Source organism: Protopterus annectens, chromosome 13.part0, assembly GCF_019279795.1.
Source record: "Protopterus annectens isolate FY-2018-M chromosome 13.part0, PAN1.0, whole genome shotgun sequence".
In the NCBI taxonomy this organism is placed as follows: domain Eukaryota; kingdom Metazoa; phylum Chordata; order Ceratodontiformes; family Protopteridae; genus Protopterus; species Protopterus annectens.
The window spans coordinates 1132567304-1132591089 of NC_056747.1; the positions used below are offsets into that span (position 1 = coordinate 1132567304).

The following is a 23786-nucleotide window of genomic DNA, read 5'->3' on the forward strand; positions in this document are numbered from 1 at the left end:
CTGGACATCGGCTAAGGTATCTTTTATTGAAATGTTAAAAAAAAGCTGCATTGTAGAGCACCAGAATAAGTCAAGTTGATTATACAATTCTTAACAGGTTCCATGTTAAGCGTTACTTAGTTCACTTTAGTTTGCCAATATTTCTTAAGCTGCGGACATCACAATTGCAGAGTCTCCCCTGAAAAGCAGCTACTAACCTACTAATCTGGTTAACAAAGAATAAATAAAATTAAACACACAGTTTAAGACTTGATACAAAGTTTTCACAGTATGCTTTATGAGAAAGGAGAGAGAGAATGAGAAAGAAAGACATTCATGCAGACAGACACACACAGTTAATCTATGAAACATCCTACTGGAATGCAAAAACTGCATTTAATCCACCTTCAAGGACTTGTTTACACTTTCAACCTCTATCAACTTATCCCCTCAATTCTTCTAAAATCTATTTATCGACATCTGATGTGGTAACACTTGCAACTTTGGCAAACAGATGTTAATAAATAAAAGGATAAAACCCAATCATTCTTTTTGGGAGGGGTCCACAGCTCTCAGCACCACAGCTTTCAACTGTCCCCGATTTTGCCTCATATTTTTGCCCTGGACCTCATAATTGTGTTTTGCTTTTCTGGTAAATCACTGACAAATCTTCAATAGCTGTTTACTGGCTCAAGGCTACCCCTTATCCCATGATGCCTAGCGAAAGCTACCCAGATCTTATTTGTAATAGCTAATCTCAGACATAAGTTGAGAAAACCAGTTATCTAAAAACTGGTTGTTCAATACATCTAATTATAGAATAGGTTATGAAAAACCTGGCCAAAAGAGCAATAAGGAAAAAAATACTCAGCCAGTGAAAACCAGAACTCCTCTCAGTCCACTAAGACGGTGGAAGGAGGGAGGGACGCAAGAAGGAAGGCGAGATTAAGACAACTAACATGGAACGTTATGGTAGGTACATTACTTCTTTATGTTAGGTTGTCTATCTCTCCTTTGTTCTTGCTGTTTGGGACAGCGTCCCTAGCACCTATCATCCTGGGTGGCTCATTGGAACAGACTCTTCAGAACAGTGGAACCAAAGTCAGCTCTGCTCCGGGAGACCATATCCACCTTGTAATGAGATATAAAGGTATGAGAGTTTGCCCACGTGGCAGCTGCACAGATTGAATCTATGGGCAACCTAGGCTGAAAAGCTATGGAGATGGCTAATGCCCTGGTCGAATGACCTTTTGGTTTAGCTGGTAACTCTTTATTCCGTAACTGGTAAATAAAGGTAATAGTATTAGATAACCATCTGGATAAGGTCACCTTGGAAACTGGGAGGCCTTGTTTGTTGAGGGAATAAGAGAAAAATATCTGGTCTGACTTTCTTAGTTCTTTAGTTCTATGAAGGTAAAAATGCAATTGTCTGTGAACATCCAGTTGGTGGAGCTTGTATTCTGCCTTGTTGCTGTGATTGAGAAAGAATACTGGGAGATCTATGGATTGACTTAAATTGTTCTCAGAGCAGACTTTAGGAAGAAAGGATGGATTGGTCTTCAGAGAAACTCTGTCCTTGTGAAACACCAGGTAAGGAGGACGAACACATAGTGCTTGACGTTCTGAGACACGCCTAGCTGAAGTGATAGCAACCAGAAAAAGTGTTTTCCAAGAGAGAAACTTAAGGGAACATGATGCTGCCAGTTCAAAAGCAGGCAAAATTAAGGAAGTCAAGACTAAATTAAGATCCCAAGGAGGAGGGGGATCTCTCACTGGAGGTCTAAGAAGAGATGTTCCTCTCAGAAAAGCCTTACAGCACTTATGAGACATGATGTTAGAATTCAACAATCCGATATGAAAATTTGAAATGGCCACTACCTGTACTCTAATAGTAGCGGAAGCGGCACCGGACTAAAAAAGTTGTGTTAGAAATTCAAGAATTTCATGGACTGGGGCTGAGAAAGGATCCACATTTCTAGACTCTGCCCAGTAAGAAAACCGTTTCCATTTACTAGCATACGTTTTTCTCGTAGTAGACTTATGTGAGGAAACAATAATATCACGGACTGCTGGGGATATACCGGGAAGCCTGGCTAAGGTTGGAAGTGGAGTAACCAAGCTGTAAGCTGGGGTGTTTGGAGGGATTAATGCAACCCACCTGATTGATGAATCAGAAGATCTGGAATTGGGTCCAAAATCCAGGGCTGATCGACAAGGTAGGGGTGCAGGAACGGAAACCATATCTGTCGAGGCCAATAAGGGGCAATGAGGATCATTTTGCAACCCAACAATTTTGCTTTCTGTATGAGTTTTGGTATTAGGGGAAATGGGGGAAAAGCATAACGGAGTCCCTGAGGTCAATCGTGGACTAGAGCGTCTCTGGGTATGTGACCTGGAAGCGGAAGAAGTGGGAAGTAGTTGCTGCATTTGCTGTTGAGAGGGGTGGCAAACAGATCGCAGCAAGGCTGTCTCCATTTGCAGAAGATAAGATCTGCAACTTCCTGGTTCATAGACCACTCGTAAGGCATGAGAATAGCTCTGCTGAGCCTGTCCGCTATGACGTTGGCTCTCCCAGGGATGTGCGTCGCAATCAGAAAATGGTGGGAGGAAATCGCCCATTGCCACAGTCTGAGTGCCTCTCGACACAGGGGGTAGGACCTGGTTCTGCCCTGTTTGCTGATGTACCACACCACTGACATGTTGTCTGTTTGAATTGCAATGGTCCCAGAAGGAAGAGAGTCTTGAAGGGCTTGCAACACCAGAAGCACGGCTCTCATTTCTAGGACATTGATGTGCAGATGGTACTCATGAAGTTGCCAAGTGCCTTGGACTGTCCTGCCCAGATAATGCCCCCCCACCCTATCAGGGATGCGTCCGTGGTCACTGTGGCTACTGGTGGAGGCTGTATGAAAGGTCTGCCCTGAGACACTAGTGGGGAGTCCATCCACCAAGACAGATGCCTTTTGCATGTTTCTGTAATCAGGATCATGTGAGACATGGGAAGCCCCTAAAAGGACCACTGCATGAAAAGAAGCCACTGAAGAATTCTCATGTGGAAACGCACTAATGGAACTAGAAGAATGGCAGCTGCCATGGAACCCAAGCTTGAAGGACATATCTGACTTGAATCCTTTTGCTCTGCATTAGGATTAACACCTGTTGACGAATTGTGGAAACTCTTTCCAGTGGTAATCTTGCAAACATTTCCCTTGTGTTTAATTCTGCTCCTATGTAAGTGATAGACTGTTAGGGCAACAAGGCAGATTTTTCGAAATTTATTGTGATGCCTAGTTGAGTGCATGATGTGATCGTATAATCCCGCGCTTGTAAGAGTTGATGCCTGGTGGTCGCAGTGAGGAGCCAGTCGTCTACATATGGAAACACCTGGAATCCTTGACGCCTCAGGTGAGCCATGACTACTGCCATACACTTGAACACCCTGGGGGCTGAGGTGAGACCAAAGGGCAGAGCTCTGAACTGGTAATGACTGGCCCCTACCCGGAAGCGAAGAAATCTCCTGGAGCATCTGTCCATCTTGATATGGTAGTATGCGTCCTGAAGATCTATCGAGCACATCCAATTGCCCTGATCCAGAAAGGGTAGAATGGACTGTAGCGTGACCATCCGAAACTTTTCTCTTTGCACAGACTTGTTTAGTCTGCTGAGATCCAGAATCGATCTCCAGTCCCCTGTCTTTTTAGGTACCAAAAAGAATCTTGAGTAAGTTCTGGATCCGAGCTGGTCTGCGGGGACTTCCTGAATGGCTCTTTTTTCTAGCAGTTTTGAAACTTCTATGACTGCTTGCTCCCTCAGACTGGGTGGAACATCTGGAAGGGCCTTTTTTTGACTGTAAGGGGGATTGATGGAAGAGAATTTTGTAATCTCCGGATATACTGGATAGTACCCATCTGTCTTTTCATAAACTTTGCCAGGCTTTTGGGTACACCGAAAGTCTTCCCCCCGAATGCCTCCAGAGGTCAGCAGCCGGGCAACCCTTCAGGGATGCTGGAAGGGCTTGCCAGAGAAGGATTCTCTGTCACCCTGGTTCTGCGGACCCCCTCTGCCATGAGGGTGGCATCTGTTAATGTTGTTTCCCCCCCTGCCTCTGGAGGAAAAATCACCACGTGTGTCAGGCAAGGATCCCTGGGATTTCCGAAACCATATCTTCCCACTCTTCTGACCTTTGGGGTAAGGTCGAGAAGGAGTGGAAAAACAGACTCCCACGGTAGAGAGTCTTGCCTTCTTGCTCACACCTGGTCAACATGTCTTTCACCTGAGGCCCAAAGAGAAAGGAGCCATCAAAGGGAGTATTGGTGAAGTATGCTTGAAAGGGTTCCGCAAACTGACACAGCCACATCCAAGCATGTCTCCTGAGGGCCACACCTGTGCCAGCGGCTCTGCTCGCTCCATCGGCTGCATAGGAAATCAGCCTCATGAGGAGTTGACTATGGAATTAAGAGTCGCCAGCTGGGAAGCTACTTTGGCTTGCACTCACTCAGCTGTAGGATCTTGAAGGGCATCTCCAAGCTCTTTCAGGATATCCCTTTGAAGACAAGTAAAATGACATAGATAGTTCAGGGACCTCAAAGAGAAGGTCGCTGAAGCAAACATTCGCTTTCCGTACCTGTCCATCGTCCGAGACTCTTTGTTAGGGGGATGAAGAGATGAAGAGGTTTCTGCTAACTCTTTCTTGGTGGCTGCTGCTACCACCATGGCATCAACGGGCACAACTTTGGAAAGGAATTGCTTATCCTGGGGGGCTGTAATAAACTTGTTAGGTCTCCTCGGAGTTGGTTCCACAAAGTCTGGAGCTGACCAAGCTTTTCGAGCCACCACAGACAAGGAGGTGGAAGGTCAGGAACAGAATGCGTCCAGAAATACAGACTCATCCTGGGTAGGGGCTAGGGAAGTCCAGTTCCCCCTCTGCCTAAGCATTTCCAGGATGTCCGAAAAGGAAACATCTTCAGAGGGGGACCTCGGAGACCCTTCCAATTCATTTAAGTCTGTATCTGAAGTGACGGACTCAGGGGAGTCAATGTGCTTCCTCTTGCACTTCTTCCGAGCGGGCTCCTCTGAGTGATCAGGGGAGGCCTTGGAAGAAGAGGGGAACACTCAATGGGGTGTCCTGGCACATCGGTTCCCTATGCTTGGGGTCTGGAGGAGGAGCAGAGGTTGGCACAGATACTACGGGGGACGGAGCCGATGGAGCTGGTAGTGGAGCTGTTTCGAGGGACAGCACACTCCGCATTACCTCGAAGGTGTCCCAACCTCGAGGCAGAGAAAGCTCCGGTTCCGAAGAAATAGGAGTCTTTCTCTGCGCCAAGGGCGATGGCTCCGGGGCCGATGTTGGTGCAGAGCTCACCTGCGCCGAAGCTCTGAGGGGAGAACGGGGTCAGACAAGGGCCCAATGCCACTCCTCCCCCGGAACCAATGAGAGAGCCCTGGCATCCAGATTCCTCGACAGAAGGAACAATCAAGGTAATCGGAGCCGAAGGAGAGATGGTGATTGGAGCCGATGGTTCCACTTCCCGCACACCAACGAACTCCGGCTCCAAACTCAATGGAGTCGGAGGAGGATTGGAAATAGAGGCGGTTGGAGCCGATACCTGTAGAGGTGGGCTGGATAGTAATTTAGCTAGTGCCTGTGACTTAAGCAACCTACTTACTACTCTCTCCACATCATGATCCAAAAGCCTAGAGGATCGACAGGAGTGTGAAGAATGGTGGCTATGTTCATTTTGTAATAATGGTGACCGAGGCACCGAGTGGATGGACTCTAAAGAAGGGGACTTCAGTCTCTTATGGCTCCGTGACGGCTCCGAAACATCTGATGGAGCCGACAGAGGAGTTATCTTGTCGGTGCCAGCCGGAACCGACATACTCAGTTGTTCCAGTACAGGAGTCGGCTCCGAAGGTGGAGCCGACGGTTTGACAGATTTAAGGGATTTCACTGGCTGAGAACTCTTTGCCGGTGAATCCTGAGGCTTCAATAAACCCCGAAGGATTAACTTGTTTTTGCGCTCCTGCAGGACCCTTGGATTAAAGGTGTGGCAAATAGAACAAGAGTCCTGCAGGTGAACAGCGCCCAAACAATAAACGCAACTAGTGTGCCCATCTGTCAGAGACATTTTCTGACAGCATGAGTCACACTTTTTGAAGCCAGAAACTTTCGTATCCTTGGACATGACCCTACACTACACACAATCCAAGTACCACAATACAGACAAAAAATCTTTACAGTACTAAAATAACACAACAGTTTTTTGTTTTTTTTTATACAGTAAAAAGGAAGGGAAGGAGAGCCTCTAAGTTAAACAGCTGACCTAAGGGAGGGGAGAACTCTCTAATTTAAACGAGTTCTTAAGAAAAAAGAGACTGCGGAAAGAAGCGACGTCCACAAACACCCACAGAGAATAAAACTATAAGGGGAAGTATACTCTAGTTTTAAGAAGGTTTTAACAAATATAAATGGTTTTAACAAATATAAATATACAAAAGTATACAAGCCTGAGCCAGAAACGACACACCTCGTAGCTGAAGCGGCAAACGAGATCTGGGTAGCTTTCGCTAGGCATCATGGGATAAGGGGTAGCCTAGAGCCAGTAAACAGCTCTCAAGCTATTGAAGATGGCAGAGTCGGAGCCAACCCAAACAGCAAGAACGAAGGCTAGATAGACAACTTAACATCTTTGATAGACAACTTAACATCTTTTTTTCAGAGGAGAACCAAAGTGGTACGTATACTACTAGGGGAAAATCTGGCCTGGGCATCAGGGGAACCCCCCCCCCTACTCTTTGCGATAGGTGCCATGGGATCTTTTACATCCACATGAGCTACTACCAACTCATGCAGATGAGAACTCCATTTAATGTCTGCAGCACTGCAGTGTCAGCAATCCAATCACCTAAAGTGCGACTACAAACCGCAGCCTTCTGGTCTTTCAGCATCAAAGATGAGTGTGCTACCTGTTATGTCACTGATACCATCAATACCAAATGAAGACATGCTAACTATCCCAAATGAAGACTATAAAACTCTGAATGGCCTAACTCCTGTTCTTTTTGCCTGGAAAGTAGACGAGGCTGTTTAACTGTCACTGAGGAACAAATAAGGTGAACAGGTAAGTGATATAACCTGGCTTCTCAATGAAAAGCTGGAGGGGTTTCCCCCAGGGACAGCTGCAAAGCCAAGAATCAAGACAAAACAGGCATGGATTTTCCTAACACAACATAAATGACACTCATTACAAAACATTTCTGTATACTACTGTTTTCACTCAGCAGTGTGACATACTCTGGTATAAAGCAGCTCAGTCTTTCGCAGTCTTTAGAAAATTTAAGATGGTTTCGTGGAATATATTTCTGTTTACAGTGAAATGAGACAGACTAAATTATTTTGCCATATACAAGCATTAACTAATGATAACTCAGCAGGATATTCATTAAAGAAAAAACAAAAAACATTACCTCATCTGCATCTCTATCCTGTCTACGAAGGTCATCATCCTCATCATCAGAGTCGATCTCAGGCCCAATGTAATTGCCAAACTCATCATACAAGTCTGTATCCATGGTGACAAAGGCTGAAGATAAACAGTACACACAGTTGTTATCAAGAACTCTAACATATGCACTTTTTAGCCAAATAAAGGGAAAGATAAGTAACCAAGTCTGTATTTCTCTCATTTACTTGGGTTACAATTACTGCAACACATATGTTTCAAGTAAAACTTGTTTAACGTGCATTGGGTACACCTAAGTGATCAAGCATTCTCAACCGTTAACACTGAAGAAAAAGTAGAAAGTACTACATCATTTAACTTTAGTTAAATTAAATTTTAGCATGAGATAATTACAGCATGCAGGTGAAGTAATCACAAACCACATGAACATACATGAACAAACATTTAAATCTGTCTTCATTGGTTAATTGTAATAACCTATTCAGATTTCATCTAGGGAACCTTGACCTGCTTTTGCTTTTAAATTCTGACACATTCCTTAACTTGGGCAAGATGCACCAATAAACAAAACAAACTGAGTTGCAGAACTTAAGAAATATGATACACAGACTCCCTTGCTATACATAAAACAACATGAAGCAATGCACACAAACTAAATAGAAAATTGCCACAATTTGCATGTTTGCAATACATATGCACTATGCTACTAAAACTAGGATGTGCTTTCCCTGCATTAACTGAGTCATTAAAAAATTACAGGTATAGTTCAATACCTTTCACGTGCCTTTATTTACAGAAGCTGTCATCTTGCTAACTTGCAGTATACCTTATGCTGGTCAGCATGCACTGCTGTTTTAAGACAGTATTCTTTCATTACCTCTATGAATGTTCCAGGACTTCAGCTTTTGTCTAGACAATCTTAATTGGTCCATTGTTTTCACAGGAAAACTTGATGACGTAAAAGACTTTCCCAGGCCTTGGCCATTTGAAAAGCTTCTTTTTTCCCACCCTCCACACCACACCACTGAGCCTGGATCAAACATTTTTTGCTTCTTCAACACTCAAGTAATCTAACAGTCATTCCTCAGACCCTTTCTGCTTAACTCTCAATTTAAATGGTCTTCAACAGTCATCTCATTGAGGATCCCTTCCTCACACTTCTCAAATAGGATACCCTCCAGTACTGTCACTTCACAGTCGTAACAACCTGCCTTTTTTAAGATTCTCTGGGGTTTTAACTGCAGCTTCCACTACAAGCTTGTTTACAAGTTCTACCTTACCTGAACCAGCTGCAGTGAAAAGTCCTGTAGACAGTTTAACCGTTTCAGTATTCCTTCAGCAGCCTTACTATAAAACAATACATATCCCTACTACATGTATAGATGTGTGTGTTGCATACGGTACAAAGCTGATTCTAGTAAATGGGTAAATCCAGTGGAGCATGGAAACACACTGACAGCAGTTCCTTACACAAACGGTATGCATCAGCCAGACACCAACTGCCAGTTAAGTAGCCTGGGATCAGAAAGTTCATTCTTCAGCTGGAGGTTTAGAGTGAGTAAACTGAAGTTTGCCTGGAAGACCCCAAAAATGAGGGCTGTGACAGCCCAGTGGAAGCTAGCTTGAGGAATTATACTTGAAAGAAACATCTACAGTTTAGATTTGCAACTAAGGCCTAGTCAAGCTCTATAGCCTACGACCTTAAGTCAGTCTGTACTTGGAAAGGATGTGACAGACTGTAACACAAGTTTACAGCAAAGAAAGCTATTAAATTTATTTTCCTATGACTTGATGAAAAATAAGCTGGTGTTTTATGAAGTCCTGCCTCCCTGGATCTTACTATGCAACACTACTGCCACTCATTCACACAATCTCTTCAAACTGCAAGAATACTCCAAAATTCATAACTTTCCTCTTCCAGCATCAAATCTATCCTACTTTTTCCCCATTCCATCTTAGCACTTAACTGTCTGCAAAACCGAGATAAAATGTTAATATATAGGAGGATAACAACAGTACCTGTCTGGCAGCACTCACCCACTGTAATGTTTTGACCATTGCTTCAGTTCTGTATTCAGCTACAGCTGCTAAAAGGAAAACGAGAACTTAAAAGCCCTCAACCTCCTACACTCAACTTGCAGACATACAATTTTCCTTCTGCTACAATCTTTGGTCAACAAAGGACAAAAGTCTGGCAAGTTTGTCACCAGTGGCACTCTCTCAGCTCCTCCCTTGGACTTGGCAGCCTTCCACCCCTGGGCGCTGTAGCAAGCGATTCCTCCACTCTGCCAACACTTTACTGTATCAGCCACCACTCCAGGATCCAACAGTTTTCTGACACCAGTAGGAAAATACGTTTTTTAAATAGGCAAATAGGCATGGTAACCATTCTAAATCACTTTTCTCCAGAGCTTACACATTTGTACTCCCAGCATGAAAATTATCACACAACTGCTTCCATGACAGAGACAAAATATGTTCTTTGAAAGCAAACATAGCAAATCAGTTACCTGCCTTGGTCTCTTAATGTCTGCCAAAGATGAGTGCTCAATAATTCAATGTTCTGGGAGTGCAGTCAGTTTAGACAACAGTGCCCTGACTAGATACAACAGATCTCCCCCCTCTTTTTTTCAGGAATCACACTTATCTGAAGGCTCTTTCCTCTTGTCCTGACCTCTAGATCTGTCAACATCATTTCCAATTAGTTAAAGACTTAGCTGCCCATTACATGGGTATGTGCTTGCTTTGCATCATTATTTAATTCTTTGACCACATCTGACTGACTGCTCAACCAACTCAATGTCCATCACACTCTGCTGAGAGCAACAATCAGTTTTTCCTATTCTGACTCTGTCCTGTTTTAACTTTTTATAAATATCTTTAGTAAATCATTACATTTTAAATAATAACAAGTTTATATACATCAACAGAAAAGAAAACAAACCATAGCAGTCTCACTTTTTACCGACATGTTTTCTTTTTAACACTTTAGCTTTTTTTGGCAGTCAACAGCATTGAACTTAGTCAGGCCTTACTATGTCTAGGCAATTCAGATCCCATATCTCGGCTCAAAAGAATGATTTCCTTAGTTACAACCATTTTTGTTCCCATAAAATTTTCCCCATGGTCAAAGATTCCCAATTACCTCTCTCTTCTTCAACACACCTCCAGCATTTGCTATCTAACCAAGGAAAATATCTTACGAAGTCTATTTGGGTATAAAAACACCTATGCAAACACTTCCTTGCAAAAATCCTAAGCTAAGCCTTCTGGACTTTGTTGGATACTTGGGAGCCCTACATATATGCTCTAATTGTTGCACTATAAAGTGCCTTTCCATTCTCCTTTCCCAGTCTTTTCCAACCTCTTCTGATTCGTACAGTTATCATGCTATATTTCATACACACTAATTTCTATCTTGTATAATTTATCCAAAACAAATGACGACAGACGATTACATAAATAGTTTTGACACACACGTTCAACTCCCAGTTTTGTTACTTTATGCCACCCTTGCTCTTCCACCATTGTTTCTTTTCCATGCACCTGTGCAGACAAATCTTCCTTGATTGGACTCAACTTTTTCCCCATCACTTTTAGAAGCAGGCATCCAGGAGATTCACATAAAAACTACAGGAACTGCATAAAAAAAAAAAAATCTGACTTCTGCATACTTGAATTTTTACTGACTTGTGGATAACAAATTCTAGTACTACTGGCTGTCCAACTTGACTGGAAGTAATGACAATCATTTTTTTTTTTGTGGGAGAGAGGGTGTCTCTTGCACTTTCCTTGTGAGAGATTCACACCCCAATACCTCTACTCGTATTATGTATACCATCTCTGGTAATGGCAAAAACAGACAAATCACAACTTCTGACATTATGGTCAAAATTCCTACCCTCAGAATAACAACAGAGAATCAGGCGTGTGGAAATAAGCAGCAGATTATGGCACATTCATCATGGCAGGATGCAGTCCAACCTAATGCAATGACAACACCTATTGTACAGAGAAGTGCACAGCATACAGCATATGGCCAAGGGATGTGCCTAGCTCTGCCTCTGCCAAGCCATGACCATGCAGAAGCATTCCTGCAACATTTGAAGGAATTCACAATGTTAAGTGGGAAGACACAGGAGGGCCTCATGTTGGCAAGTATGAGCTTCAGTTGAAATCCTTCATGTCTGTCTGAAAGATGGCCGTGATGTGAAGATCCCTCACCTCGATGATGGGGAGAAATGAGCATGGTCACTTGGAGGCTTGATGGTCAGTAGCCACAGGGTTAGAATAAAGAATATTAAAAAAATCAAGTGCAATAAGGTAACAACTACATAGAATAACAAACTCTACTTTTTGTAGCGTGTGTTTAACTCTGAACATTTCTCCAGAGTATAGGTACATATCACTTCTTGAGAGCAACATCGATAAGTAATGAGACTGGATATGCAAAGTTTCTGAAAAAAAAAAAAAAAGACTTTCTGAAATTCCAGAAGCACTTTCTCTACTGATGATCTGTACACCACAAGTGGTAATTCAGTATGAAGTGAAAAGTTAAACATTAATAGGTTTATACGCAAATACTAGGCTAGCTGCCTTTGCAGGCCATTTTAAGCCTAGCCGCTTTCCCTTTTTGTGCTCTAAATAACCTATCATATTTGGCTAAAGACTGGCCTTTGACCATACCCATCCCATTGACAATAATTATATATCATCCCTTAATGAGAATAACTGGGATCATATAAGAGATAATATGAGGGGACCCATGCATGGGATAAAGCATTTATAAACTGCAACTGCCTATTAGTAGTACAGAGGTCAGATATGAGGTAAATTTTTTGTTTCCCACCCATAGATCTAAGTTGCACATGAAAACGGTCAGAGGTGAACTTTGATTTATGTGGACGGGGAGTCTGTTCCAGAACAGTGGAATCTTCTGCGAAATATACCTGTTCCACCAAACCATTCTACTGATGTTGCAGAAGAGGTTTAGATCTCTAAATCAAGTATTCCCGATACCATTTGACTTGATAATGTGCAGTACATCCATCAGTAATGGATTGGAGGAAGCCTTGTATGCAGAGACAGGTTATCGGATATAGTGACAGAACTTTAAGTAGGACATGTTTAAATCTTGTATCCTTTTAGTAAGATATCTCTAGTTGTTGCATGTGTCTGGACAGATACATGGCAAAGAGGGCATTATATTCAATGACTGGCCTAAAGAGGGCTGAGTAAAGGGCGACAATGACTCATCCAGATCTAGACACATCTACTTCTAAATTTCGAAGTTATAAAACTTCGAATTTCCTATAGTTGAGACCATAAGATCGAAGTTTTGAAACTTCAAAATGTAAACAAAAAAAATAAATAAAAAAAAAAGAAGAAGAAAAACTAGGTCAACTCAGAGTGTTTTGTTAATGTTAATATCACAGAGCATTTTCGTACGAGTAGTTTCTTTAACAACTAATTGGTTTAGTGAATCAATGGATTAACTAGAGGGGTGAATATATTCAAATTTTTATCTGATGAAGTTTGAGTGCTACTCGTACGAAAACGCTCTGTGATATTTAGCAATGTTAATGTTTTTATTTTGAAAACGTGTTGAGGCAGTTTTCCTTCACCATTAAATGCTGGATTTTACTTGGTGGTTTCGCCTTTTGCTTTCTGTTTTATAGAAAACGTGTAGTGGCCGTTTTCTTTGCTTAATCTACTGGCTTCAGCTGTGGTCTGCTGCACACTATGACTGGCTTTGTTTTATTTGTGGTTTTCACCAGCTGTACTCCTTTTTGGTTCACAATTTTAAAATATCAATCGATATTTTTGTACTCAGAAAAATCTCAAAAGATACTGAAAATATACACGTAAAGAAAAGGATTTCTGTTGTCCAAGACCATTCAATAATATTTACATGTCATTTGCCTGCATGTAAAAACAAACAAAGAGGCGATTACTATATCTAATATATATTTGAAGTTTCACATACATGAACATTTTAACAGTTTTCCTGATGGATGGATGTATATGGAATCTGAGGAACTATGCCTGAGAGTTTAACTCTAAAGTCTTTCATCTTGCTGGTATACATGGCTGGCTAAAAGATATGGAGTACTTCGAAGACCACATGGAAATACAAAGCTGATATAAGTATATATTGTTTTTTGCACTTGATCCGTTTCAGTGATATTTAACAATCCTGTGCTACATTTATTTATCTGGATGAATTTACCACTGCTTTGCAGCCTGCACTTGTTAAAGAAATTCCATCTGCTTGTTACTGTACTGCTCTTAGGTTGTTGTTTTAAACAGTATTCTGCAAAAGCTGTGTTTTGTGAACATATCTCAGAGTTAGTGAACTTATTTCCAAGGATCCTTGATACTGCAGGAATCCCTTTCTGTTTTGACACTGTCTCCATTTTAATTTTTCCCACCCAGCCGCCCAACTATTGTATTCTTAAAACTTGTTGGCTTTTGAGTTGTCTGCTTCTACTATAAATATGATATTGGACACTTCTCCCAGTCCCATTGTATCAGTTCATTCTACTGAGTAGAACGAAATTACTTGGGAAGGGCCACCCCTTAGTTTCTTAACCTTGAATTATCTTTGGTTTCCTCCCTTCCTACTAAACTAAACAAAATACACTTTATTCATCTGCTTTTACTGTATTTGTTTCTTCATACTTTATTACTTTATTTTTCTTTTGCTGCTTATTCTTAAAGTGTTCAGTTGTATTTATTCTACTGCATTTATTACTGCTCGTTGTAGCCAGATTAATTGTTGCTCTAAGTCTCAGTTTTGGTTTAAGGACTTGGGCTTCAGGCCAGTTATTGTACATTAAAGAAGGTTTCTGGTCTAAACTCTTGTGGGAGGAGAGGGTAGCCTCTGCCCTTCTGACCTGGAAATTGCTGGGTGAAGGCTTATTGTGCCTGTTGTTCTAAGTCTCTTTGTTCCAGTTTAAGCACTTGGGTTTCAAACCAGTTATTTTACATTAGGAAGATTTGTGGTCTAAACTTGTGTCAGGACAGCATAGCCTACAAACTTCTAAGCTGGGAATTATTGGTTCAAGGCTCATTGTGTCCGTTATTCTGAAAGTGTCTTAGTTCTGGTTAAAGGACAACAATGGGATGCTATTATTAAATGCTCAACTTCTCTGTCATTTTGCTCCCTATTTACTGTCCCTGCTATGAATAAACAAAAATACAGCATTTAAAATATTTTAAATTGACTTTCTCTTCACTAGAACAGTACCTTACTGTACTGTGGTGGTTTTACTTTCAAAAAACCCTTTGTCCCGCCTTTGCTGCAGTCTCCAATTCACTGATGTCATCAAGGCCACTGAATACACGTAGATTTCTGGCCATTTCCCTCCCCAAACTGACATCACCACTTGTTGTTGTATTTCGGCTTTTCCCGGTTAGGGGTCACCACAGCGGAACTCCGGTCCGCTAATGACTGGCAGTTGATTTTTAAGTGCCGGGTTGCCAGCCCTGACGCACAACCTTCAACGAAGGTATGCCCATTCACGCATGTCTCCACGCAGAAGACGCTCTAGCTGAGAATCCAACCGGACAGCGTTTTACTGTGAGGCGACAACACTACCGCAGCACCACCACCGTGGATTAAACTGACATCACCACTACTGTCTAAACAAACCCACAGTAGTGGTGATGTCAGTTTACCCAGCCATGCTGTAATGTCACAGCTCCCTGGTCCTTCCCCTACCCATACAGAAAGTAAAGGCTAGAACAAGGAAACAGTACATGAGCCAAGTCTCCTGCTTTTGAGCAGTCAATCACAGCAGTTAAAAGCTCAAATTACCCTTAGCACTTTGACAGCTAGGGAAGCTAGGTGTGAAGAGGGATGGGAGAGGAGTTAAACTAGTACAATTCAGGCTTCACAAAAGACTGCAGTTTAGCTATTCTAAAAAGAAGCAGCAGTGAAAAGCACTTTGAAAGTCTGTTCTGTGGCATTTGCTCTGTTTGTGTTTTAAGTAGTCACTGAACAGCACAAAATGTTACTTACAAGTAACTGAATGAAAGACCGGAGTGTATGCATGTAAAAATCAATGCAGTCGCAGGAACTTTAGGAAGAAAGAAGCCTGCGTGATGTAATGTTTTTTTTTTAAGACGAGCACTGCATTGTGGGACACCTAGAGGCAGACTAAACAATCAGAATTACTTCAAGATGCCAGACCCCCATGTGGTCAGACTGAGAAATTATGTATACAAAATATCTAAAAACCTGTAAATAGTCCCAGAGTGGTGTTAAAATATTGGAAACACCAAGCCATGATGAAATAAACATGTTTTCTGAGTCTGTGGGTGTGGTTCTCCTTTAAGCACTTGGGCTCCAAACCAGTTATTTTACATTGGTAGGATTGTCTAGACTCTTGTGGCAGGAGAATGTGGCCTACACCCTTCTAAGCTGGGAATTGCTGTTGAAGGCTTATTGTGACTGTTATTCTAAGTGTCTTAGTTCTGGATTAAGCACTTTGGCTCCAAAACCAGCTGTTTTACATTAGGCAGGTTTGTGATGGGCAAGTGTGGCCTACACCCTTCTTTCTAAGCTGGGAATTGCTGCTTTATTTAAAACTTTTTTTTTGCTGTTGCGACTGTGATTGTATGCACTTTGAATTTCTAGTACTTCTACATTTTATAGCATAGGCTAGATTCAGACTTGCTGAATCTAGACTGTTTGGTATCACTTGAGCACTACACCAGCTCTTCACTGAGATAATGAAAGGTGTGAGGGATCCGTTGCTTCCAACTAACTACAAGTGTCTGTTTTTGCTCTTATATTGCACTTTTAATTTGTATGTGCATTTTACTGTTTGAATGAACTGTTTTTTTTTTGCCACATTTTACTGCATACTGCACTAGTTCAGTTTGTGGCATAACCCAGTTCCAGATTTGCTGTGTTTCTGGGTCTGGTGCTTCTACTGACCTCAGGAACTATAGAACTATTAGCCTAATTAGCCTCATCTGCAAGACCATGGATTGACTCATCATGGACCTCATCAACAAAGACATAGGTAATCTCCAAACACTTGACCCTACTCAGTTTAGATTTGTCAAAGGATATCATGCCTGTTAAACCTGGTGGACTTCTTCGAGACAGTCACCAAGGTCCTAGATGAGGGGAAATCTGTGCATACAGCCTACCAAGACTTAACCAAGGTGTTTAACACTATCCCCTACTCAGGCATCACTGACAAACTCACTCAGCTATGGCTCAACCCTTATATAGTTAGATGGGTTGCTAACTGGCTTACTGATATAACCCATATAGTCAAAATAGGGGACTCCACCTCCAACAGCAGACCTGTAACCAGTGGTTTTCCACAGGGATCAGTCCTGGGACCTCTACTGTTTGGAATCTATTTCTCCAAAGTACAAGCAAAAACTAAAAGACTGTGTCTGACAAAGTTTGCTGATGACTGCAAACTGGGAGCGGTCATAGAATCTCCAAATGATGTCAACATCCTACAAGAGGGTCTTACACAAACAAATGATTGGTGCCAAAGTCATGGCCTTAAACTCAATGCAAAAAAGTATTGCTATCCCTTTCAGGAAGAGCGATGTTCCTGCCAACTACCACATCAACAGCAACACCTTAAGTATGCACTCAGTCATGACAGCCCTGGGCACACAGGTTGACAGCAACTTTACCTTGGACCACCATGTCTCCACAGTGATAAGAAGGGCATTCTATATTGCTCATCTCATAAGTAAAGGCACTGCCTCCAGAAAAAAATTTATAACCTCCCTGTACTCTTCCCTCATCAGGCCAACAACTGAGTACAACACCACCTTTGGTATGTACCTTTCCAAGCACTTGCAGCAATTGGAGAAACCACAAAGGTTCCTCACAAGGAAAATTCAACATCTTCAGCATCTGTCCTATGTGGATCGTCTAAAACCACAGTTACTTTATTCTCTTTCATACAGACTATTCAGAGGCAATCTCTGCCTTGCATACAAGGCAATCTCTGACCCTGCTTTATAAGGAAATGCTCCATATCTGCAAGTCAAATAGTATACATAGGTTACTCGCAACAAAGACCATAACCTGGTATGTGACATTAATAGAACCCTGCTGGCAGGACAGATTTGTCTCCCACAGGTTACCACACCTTTGGAACAGACCCTCTCTTCATGTCAAACAGAGCACCTCACTGGCCTTCTTCAAACGCAATCTGGACGACTGGATGGGTAACTGTAAATTCACCAACGGGGTTCCACTTGTGTCCTTCTTGGACAGGGGCAATAGGTGTCGATCGTGGAAATAAGGGTGGAACTTGGCTAGACTTGTAAAAGCCCTAGGGCCATTACCCTAGTAACTTCCTATGATCCTATGTTACATAGTAATGAAACAACACTAACATAATGCCTCTCTTTACAACCTGTGGAAACTCCCAACTGTTGCAAAGTTTTGTGAGACTCCCTTTAAATACAATTTTTTTAACATGGGAGTTAAGCAGCCTATGCAACTTGCTATCTTTTACGCAAGTAAAAGAAACCAGTATCCAAAGGCAAAGAAAAAAATGTGCTTCATATTAGAAAATACAGAACAACTTATCAAATGGTCTCGGGATCTAAAATAAATCTAGATTGTGACCCTCACAGCTACTACCCACTGGAACATAAATAAAATACAGGCAGTATCGTCTGGCAATTGAGGGGGAAGGGGATGCATCTAAAGTATTGGTGCTGATGATATATTACCAAGATATGCAACTAGTTTTAAAATTATTACAAATGCAATAACTCCTGTTTTAATTATCGCTTATAAAATCCAGTAAGACCTAGAATTTAATGAATACTACCACTGTTAGGGTTTGTTTGTGCTGAACAGTTTTTAACACTTATGGATCCAGATACATAAACATTGGTTTGAAATGTAAGGGCATACTTTGCATCCTGAGCTTTTTTGATAAAAGTAATCATTTTACAAACTTCCAGAACTTCACTGGAGTGAATGAGTTAAGTCACATGATTTCAAACAGAAGTGGAAAACTTCAGTGACAGCTGGAGTAGATTATTAAACGGCTTAAAATAAGTTTAGCCCTAAATATCTGACAAAATCAAGGAAATTTCATATATCTACATGGAGATGTCTAAACCAATATCTTTATACACCAGCAATATGGCAAAAGATTCTCCCTACTGCAAACGCTATATGCTGGAAATACGACATGGGGGAGCTGGGAATGACTATGTGCTTTGGGTTTGACCCAAGCTGGATGTTTGCAACCAGGGGTTTAGAAAAATGTATTTATTTTTTTTCAAAAAACATACGACAACTGCAACCATTTTTTTCCCCATGGGATAGAACTACATACCGAGCTCTCTAATTATAACTTAGAACCAGGAAATCAAGGGATTTTCCAGTACAAAAAAAGCCACGTTCTAAATGTAGTCCAATGCTACATTCTTTGACTTGTGGTGGCAACTTATTCCATAGGCTAGGAGTGTGCTATGTTAGGAATCTCTCTCTCCAGCGAGTCTTGTACATCTTTTGTTGCGAGTTTAGGTTCCCCAGTAAGTATTTGCAGCACTACTGATTTTGGAAAAAGTGGGAGGTAGGATAGGACTGGGTCTTTTGTGGCTCAAAGAACTAGACATTTGGGACAGATGGAGATCAGAAATTCATCCCAGGGTTGGCAATGTCCCTCATGGGAAGGGGCAGTCGGTGTTAACTATAGAGTCACTCTGTGAATTACATCCACCTAATAAGGACAACTGTGTCAACTTGGGATTAAAATGGCTAGGCTCTAGGGCTAATAGCCTAGTAACCACCTACACTAACAGAAATGGCTGAGGTAGAAGAGAAAATTATAAAAGGAAAGGCTAGATGAATAAATGGCTTCCATTGTATTAATATTTAGATTGTTGGTCTCAAGACTAGGGAGCAGAGGAGAATGGGTAGGGTAAACTAGCCAGCTACAAGGAGGGCTGGACAAGTGTATTTCCTCCACTGTATTAACAGACTTTTTAACCAGAAAAAAGGTTTAGATTTCACAATGAGAAACTTTTCTATGGTATAAAGATTTTTTACAAGCTGTGATCATTATATTCACCATATTAATTTCTGAAGTTTCTCATTCCAATTTTTATGATATGTTTAAAACTGAGGTTGAGATTTGCCTGTTTACACTGTAAGTTTCATATATTAAACAAACAAAAAAAAAATCACCCCCCCCCCCTTTCCCATTTCTACATGAGGTCAGGGTCTTTAGCTTTGCAGCATATATGTTTGAACCACCATAATTTGGTCTCCTTAATCTCCTTTTCTACTCAGACATCATTTCTTCATATTTTCACAAAATCACTGAAACATCCTCAGCTGCTCTGACCTCACTGTCTAAATTTCTGTGCCATACAAAAATACTGGTTGCACCACTGTTTTCAACATGATAACTTTCGCTACTTTTGACAAACAGCATTCAGGAGCAATTTTAATATCTCACAAAAGCATTTAGGACAGTCTTTACGAAACTTCAAAATATCCAGCTCCTCAAATCTTCTAGCCACTAGCTGAGGAATAAGCACAATGGCTGCAGGCGTCACATCCTAGGTAAGTGTCCACCTCATGGAAATACTATGTCCATCTTTTACTTCTTCATAGACTTTTCAGCTGCTAACTTCAACATGAAAGCAGAGGTCACCACTTTAATCACATCCTCATGTGAACTGTGTCTACAACCCACAAACTCCATACAAAAGTTTAACTCTTAAGAAATGAACTGATCCTGCAGTCTGAGCAAATCTCTCTGGTTTGTATTATCACGCATTATACTTGTTTCAATACTTAACCTTTCCTGTACATTCAGTGGACCCCTGCTTTGTGGTAGATGCCACTTTCCCCAGCCACTTAGCATGAATGTTTTTGTCAGATGACTTGATTAACAAGAAGCTGCATCTGCTGCTTCTCTACCATTACATTCTGTGTCAGTACTGGTGGTCTCTGTTTCACTTTATGTCTGATGTGTGACTGTTACTTTATGGATTTACCTTGTTGTTGGTTCTAATGTGAGGCACTGTCTTCCAAAATTCAATATTGCATGTTAATTTTCCCCTGAAACATACCATCGTCTCCAATGACAGAGTCACTGTCCTTATACTCGGGTGTAACCTACTCATTTACAGCACACCTTGCCCTCAGTTTCACATCTTTCATATGTAAACCATGACTATTTACAGAGGACTCTACAAATTCTATCCAAGCATTGTGCAAATACTGTGTGTGCAGCTAGCCAAGCACTCACCTTTATACCCTCCCCACTGGGTCATATTAAATTATATTTCAGTTAGGTTTTGGGAGAGGTAGCAGACAGGTACTGTGCAAAGATTAGTGTTGACAGAATCTCAGATAAGGCTGCTCCAATATGCAGTATACTCCAAATGAAGCGCAGTAATGAAAAACTAAACATATGGCAAAGTAACTCATAAACAAAGCATGGGTTCAAGAGGCATAAAATGGGATGACAGTACAAGAATTAAATGATGTACAGAATTAATAAATTATACAGTGAGAGCAGTGAGGTACTAAAGTATGCATATATGTTTTATACAAATATTTAATCACACAATAAAGCAACTGGCGCCATATGAAGCATTATACTGTATCTAGAACTGCATTCCTCAGATCGACTTCTTTCCCATATAAGGTAACAAAACAGTGAACACATACCAATGTAAGACTGGCTTGCCTCAGAAGTATATACCATAAGGGAATAAAAAGCACCAATTATGAAATATGTACATTACTGGATTGTACATGTTAATGATTCAAGTCCATAGTAGTTTTTTGTTGTGAGCACCCGTTACCATAACAGCTTTTATTCTATCCATTTATTAACAAAGAACACTCTTATGAAAGGAGTAAAACATACAGAATAAAGCAGTACAAGAGAGAATGTTTATGCTGCTGCTCACAAACACTTGGTTCTCTCTTCTACTTCTCAACTGCAGTGTGTCCTCTACAATGAAGTCCTCTGTGTGTCCACGTGACTTTTCTCCAAGTACTCTTCTTTCCTCCCACATCCCAAAAACATGCCATGGATTAGACAGGCTAGCCTCAAAATTACTTGTGTGACTGTGTCTGCATGCATCCTGTAATGGCTTGGCACCTTGATTAGTTTATAACCATGCACACAATGAACACTGGGAAAGGGTATGCCTGCAAACCTGAATTGGATTAATCTAGTTATCAAAAAAGGAATTAATGAAGTATACAGGGTATATGATAGCAGTCAACGAGCAAGGTCTAAGTTTATTCAGAGGTGAGACAAGCATGTAATAAACGTACCACTGGTACTCTTTGTACTGCATGCAATGTTCATACCATATGTAAGGTTCTTATGATCACACCTCTATGAACATTCTGCATCTGTAGCTTCCACATGAACCTCATTTCATTAATTTGTTCTCCAGCTACTCATTTAATACAATTCAGAGTTAAAGAGCAGCTAGAGTCTATCCCAGTACTAAAAGGCTACAACACAGGGAAAAATAATCCTGAACAGGAGCTAGCCCATTGAAAGATGCACAAACACACTGTTAAGCATACCTACAGGCAATCTCAATGACCACCAATTCATCTTTGAAATGTTGGAGGAAATCAGTACACCAGGGAAAACTCAAGTAGATACAAAAAGATTGCAGACTCCACATGGAAGGCAACCCACAGAGAACTGATCTGGGGAACCAAGTATTTTGAGACAGCAACTCTAAATGCTGCACCACTGTGACAGTCTTCTAATCACAGCTGCAGTACAAACGATTTGGTATAAAAGGTAATATCGTCACGCTGTGGACAGACACAAAGGCATTTTGACAATCTCTTAAATGGTTGTTGGCCTTTCAAACATTTCTTATTTAGACAGCCAAGATCTTTCTGTTTCTTTACTAGAGATATTGCATGTCATTTTAGATAATTTAGACTCCAATGTGATAACAGTCTCTCTCTTAATGATGGAAAATTTGGGTCATATATACACATCAGCTGACATGTGCTATAACCATTTCCATCACGCAGACTCCTTCACCATCACAGACCAACATGAGGTAATTCCCTAACTGTATGCCCTCTTTTGCTTTACCACTTCATGGTAATGCAACTTCTAGGCAGTTTCATCATAAGATTTCTGTACCAGAATATGCCGCACATTGCTAAAGCTGCTACTTCTAAGTGGTGAAACTTTATTACACACTTATGCTCCTGCCATGGCATGAACCATTATTAAAATTAATAGCATGACCTACTATGACTGTGAAATGCACTACTCACTCACAAGCTCTGTGCAAACGCTTGAATGCAACACACTTGTAAGTAAAACTACATGTTGCAGTTCACGTGCTTTTTGTTGTAAATGGAGATTTTTTTTTTTTTTTGGAGTGTTTTAGTGCGGTTTAATTACTTAACTTACTCAATAAAAACATGAGCTCCATTAATTTACACTAAGCCTACAGAATAGTCTCCGATCCCTTTAACTGCCCTGCTCCAGGCACACTTTATTACATGCGACCCACAGCAGGAGCATCCTATCTGCTCCTTCAGTATTAATAATGTTTGTTCAGAGTAGAACCACACTGCTAACCACCTTTGCTTCTACTCTGAAATCAGCTGATCTGAAAAAAATTTATCCTTAGCTTGATCAAAACCTGTGTAACACGCAGGGTGCATGGCAGATTGGAGTAAAGTGCTGTCTGTATCACAGATAACCTGGGATTTATTACTGACCTGGCTACAGGGGGCCATCTGGAGATTTTGGAAGTGGCTGGCTTGCCCATGCTGGAGTACAAAGGTAGCTTGGCCAACTGCAACACCTATATCAAACAGTGCGTGGGTATCAAAAGACAGGAAACAGGTTGGGACATGTATACTCTCCATGCAGGGTGTGGTGTAGCAATGAGAATGAAACAAGTGTGCAATATCATACATCAGTGGGGACAACGTAAATTACAACACTTTTAAATCTGCCAGAAAGAGAGATTAGGATCTAAAAACTCCTTGGTGTGTAGCAGAAAATGACAGTGCATAAAAACTTGTAGTTTCTCCCTCTCAAAGATAATAAGGTCCCACTTCTAGGCTGCCATCCTAAGGCAGCCCTCAAGGACACATTCCAAACCTTTAAGTTCAGAGCAGAAATGGGAGTTCTGGTAGACTGGCTAATGGTCATAGCTGCAATAAGGACAGAAAGAGACTGGGGGGGGGGGGGAGCATCAATCATCATACAGCATTCTGCATGAGATCTCAAAGTGGTCCAGTTTTTTTTTATAATACTAAAGGTCCCTCCTCCACCAAAAAAATAAGAAAATATTCTTGTGCACGAGTCCCAC

The 23786-nt window shown here is 41.3% G+C and overlaps 1 protein-coding gene across 3 annotated transcripts in view; it reads right to left on the reverse strand.

Annotated features, from left to right (window-relative positions):
- The window catches only part of EFTUD2 (elongation factor Tu GTP binding domain containing 2), a 1111673-nt gene that overhangs the window by 1065233 nt on the left and 22654 nt on the right, over positions 1-23786 (reverse strand). For all 3 annotated transcript variants that reach the window (XM_044055111.1, XM_044055110.1, XM_044055112.1), the window contains exon 2: positions 7447-7562. In XM_044055111.1, the coding sequence (XP_043911046.1) occupies positions 7447-7551 (105 nt within the window). In that variant the 5' untranslated portion in view covers positions 7552-7562. The remainder of the gene's footprint in view (positions 1-7446; positions 7563-23786) is intronic.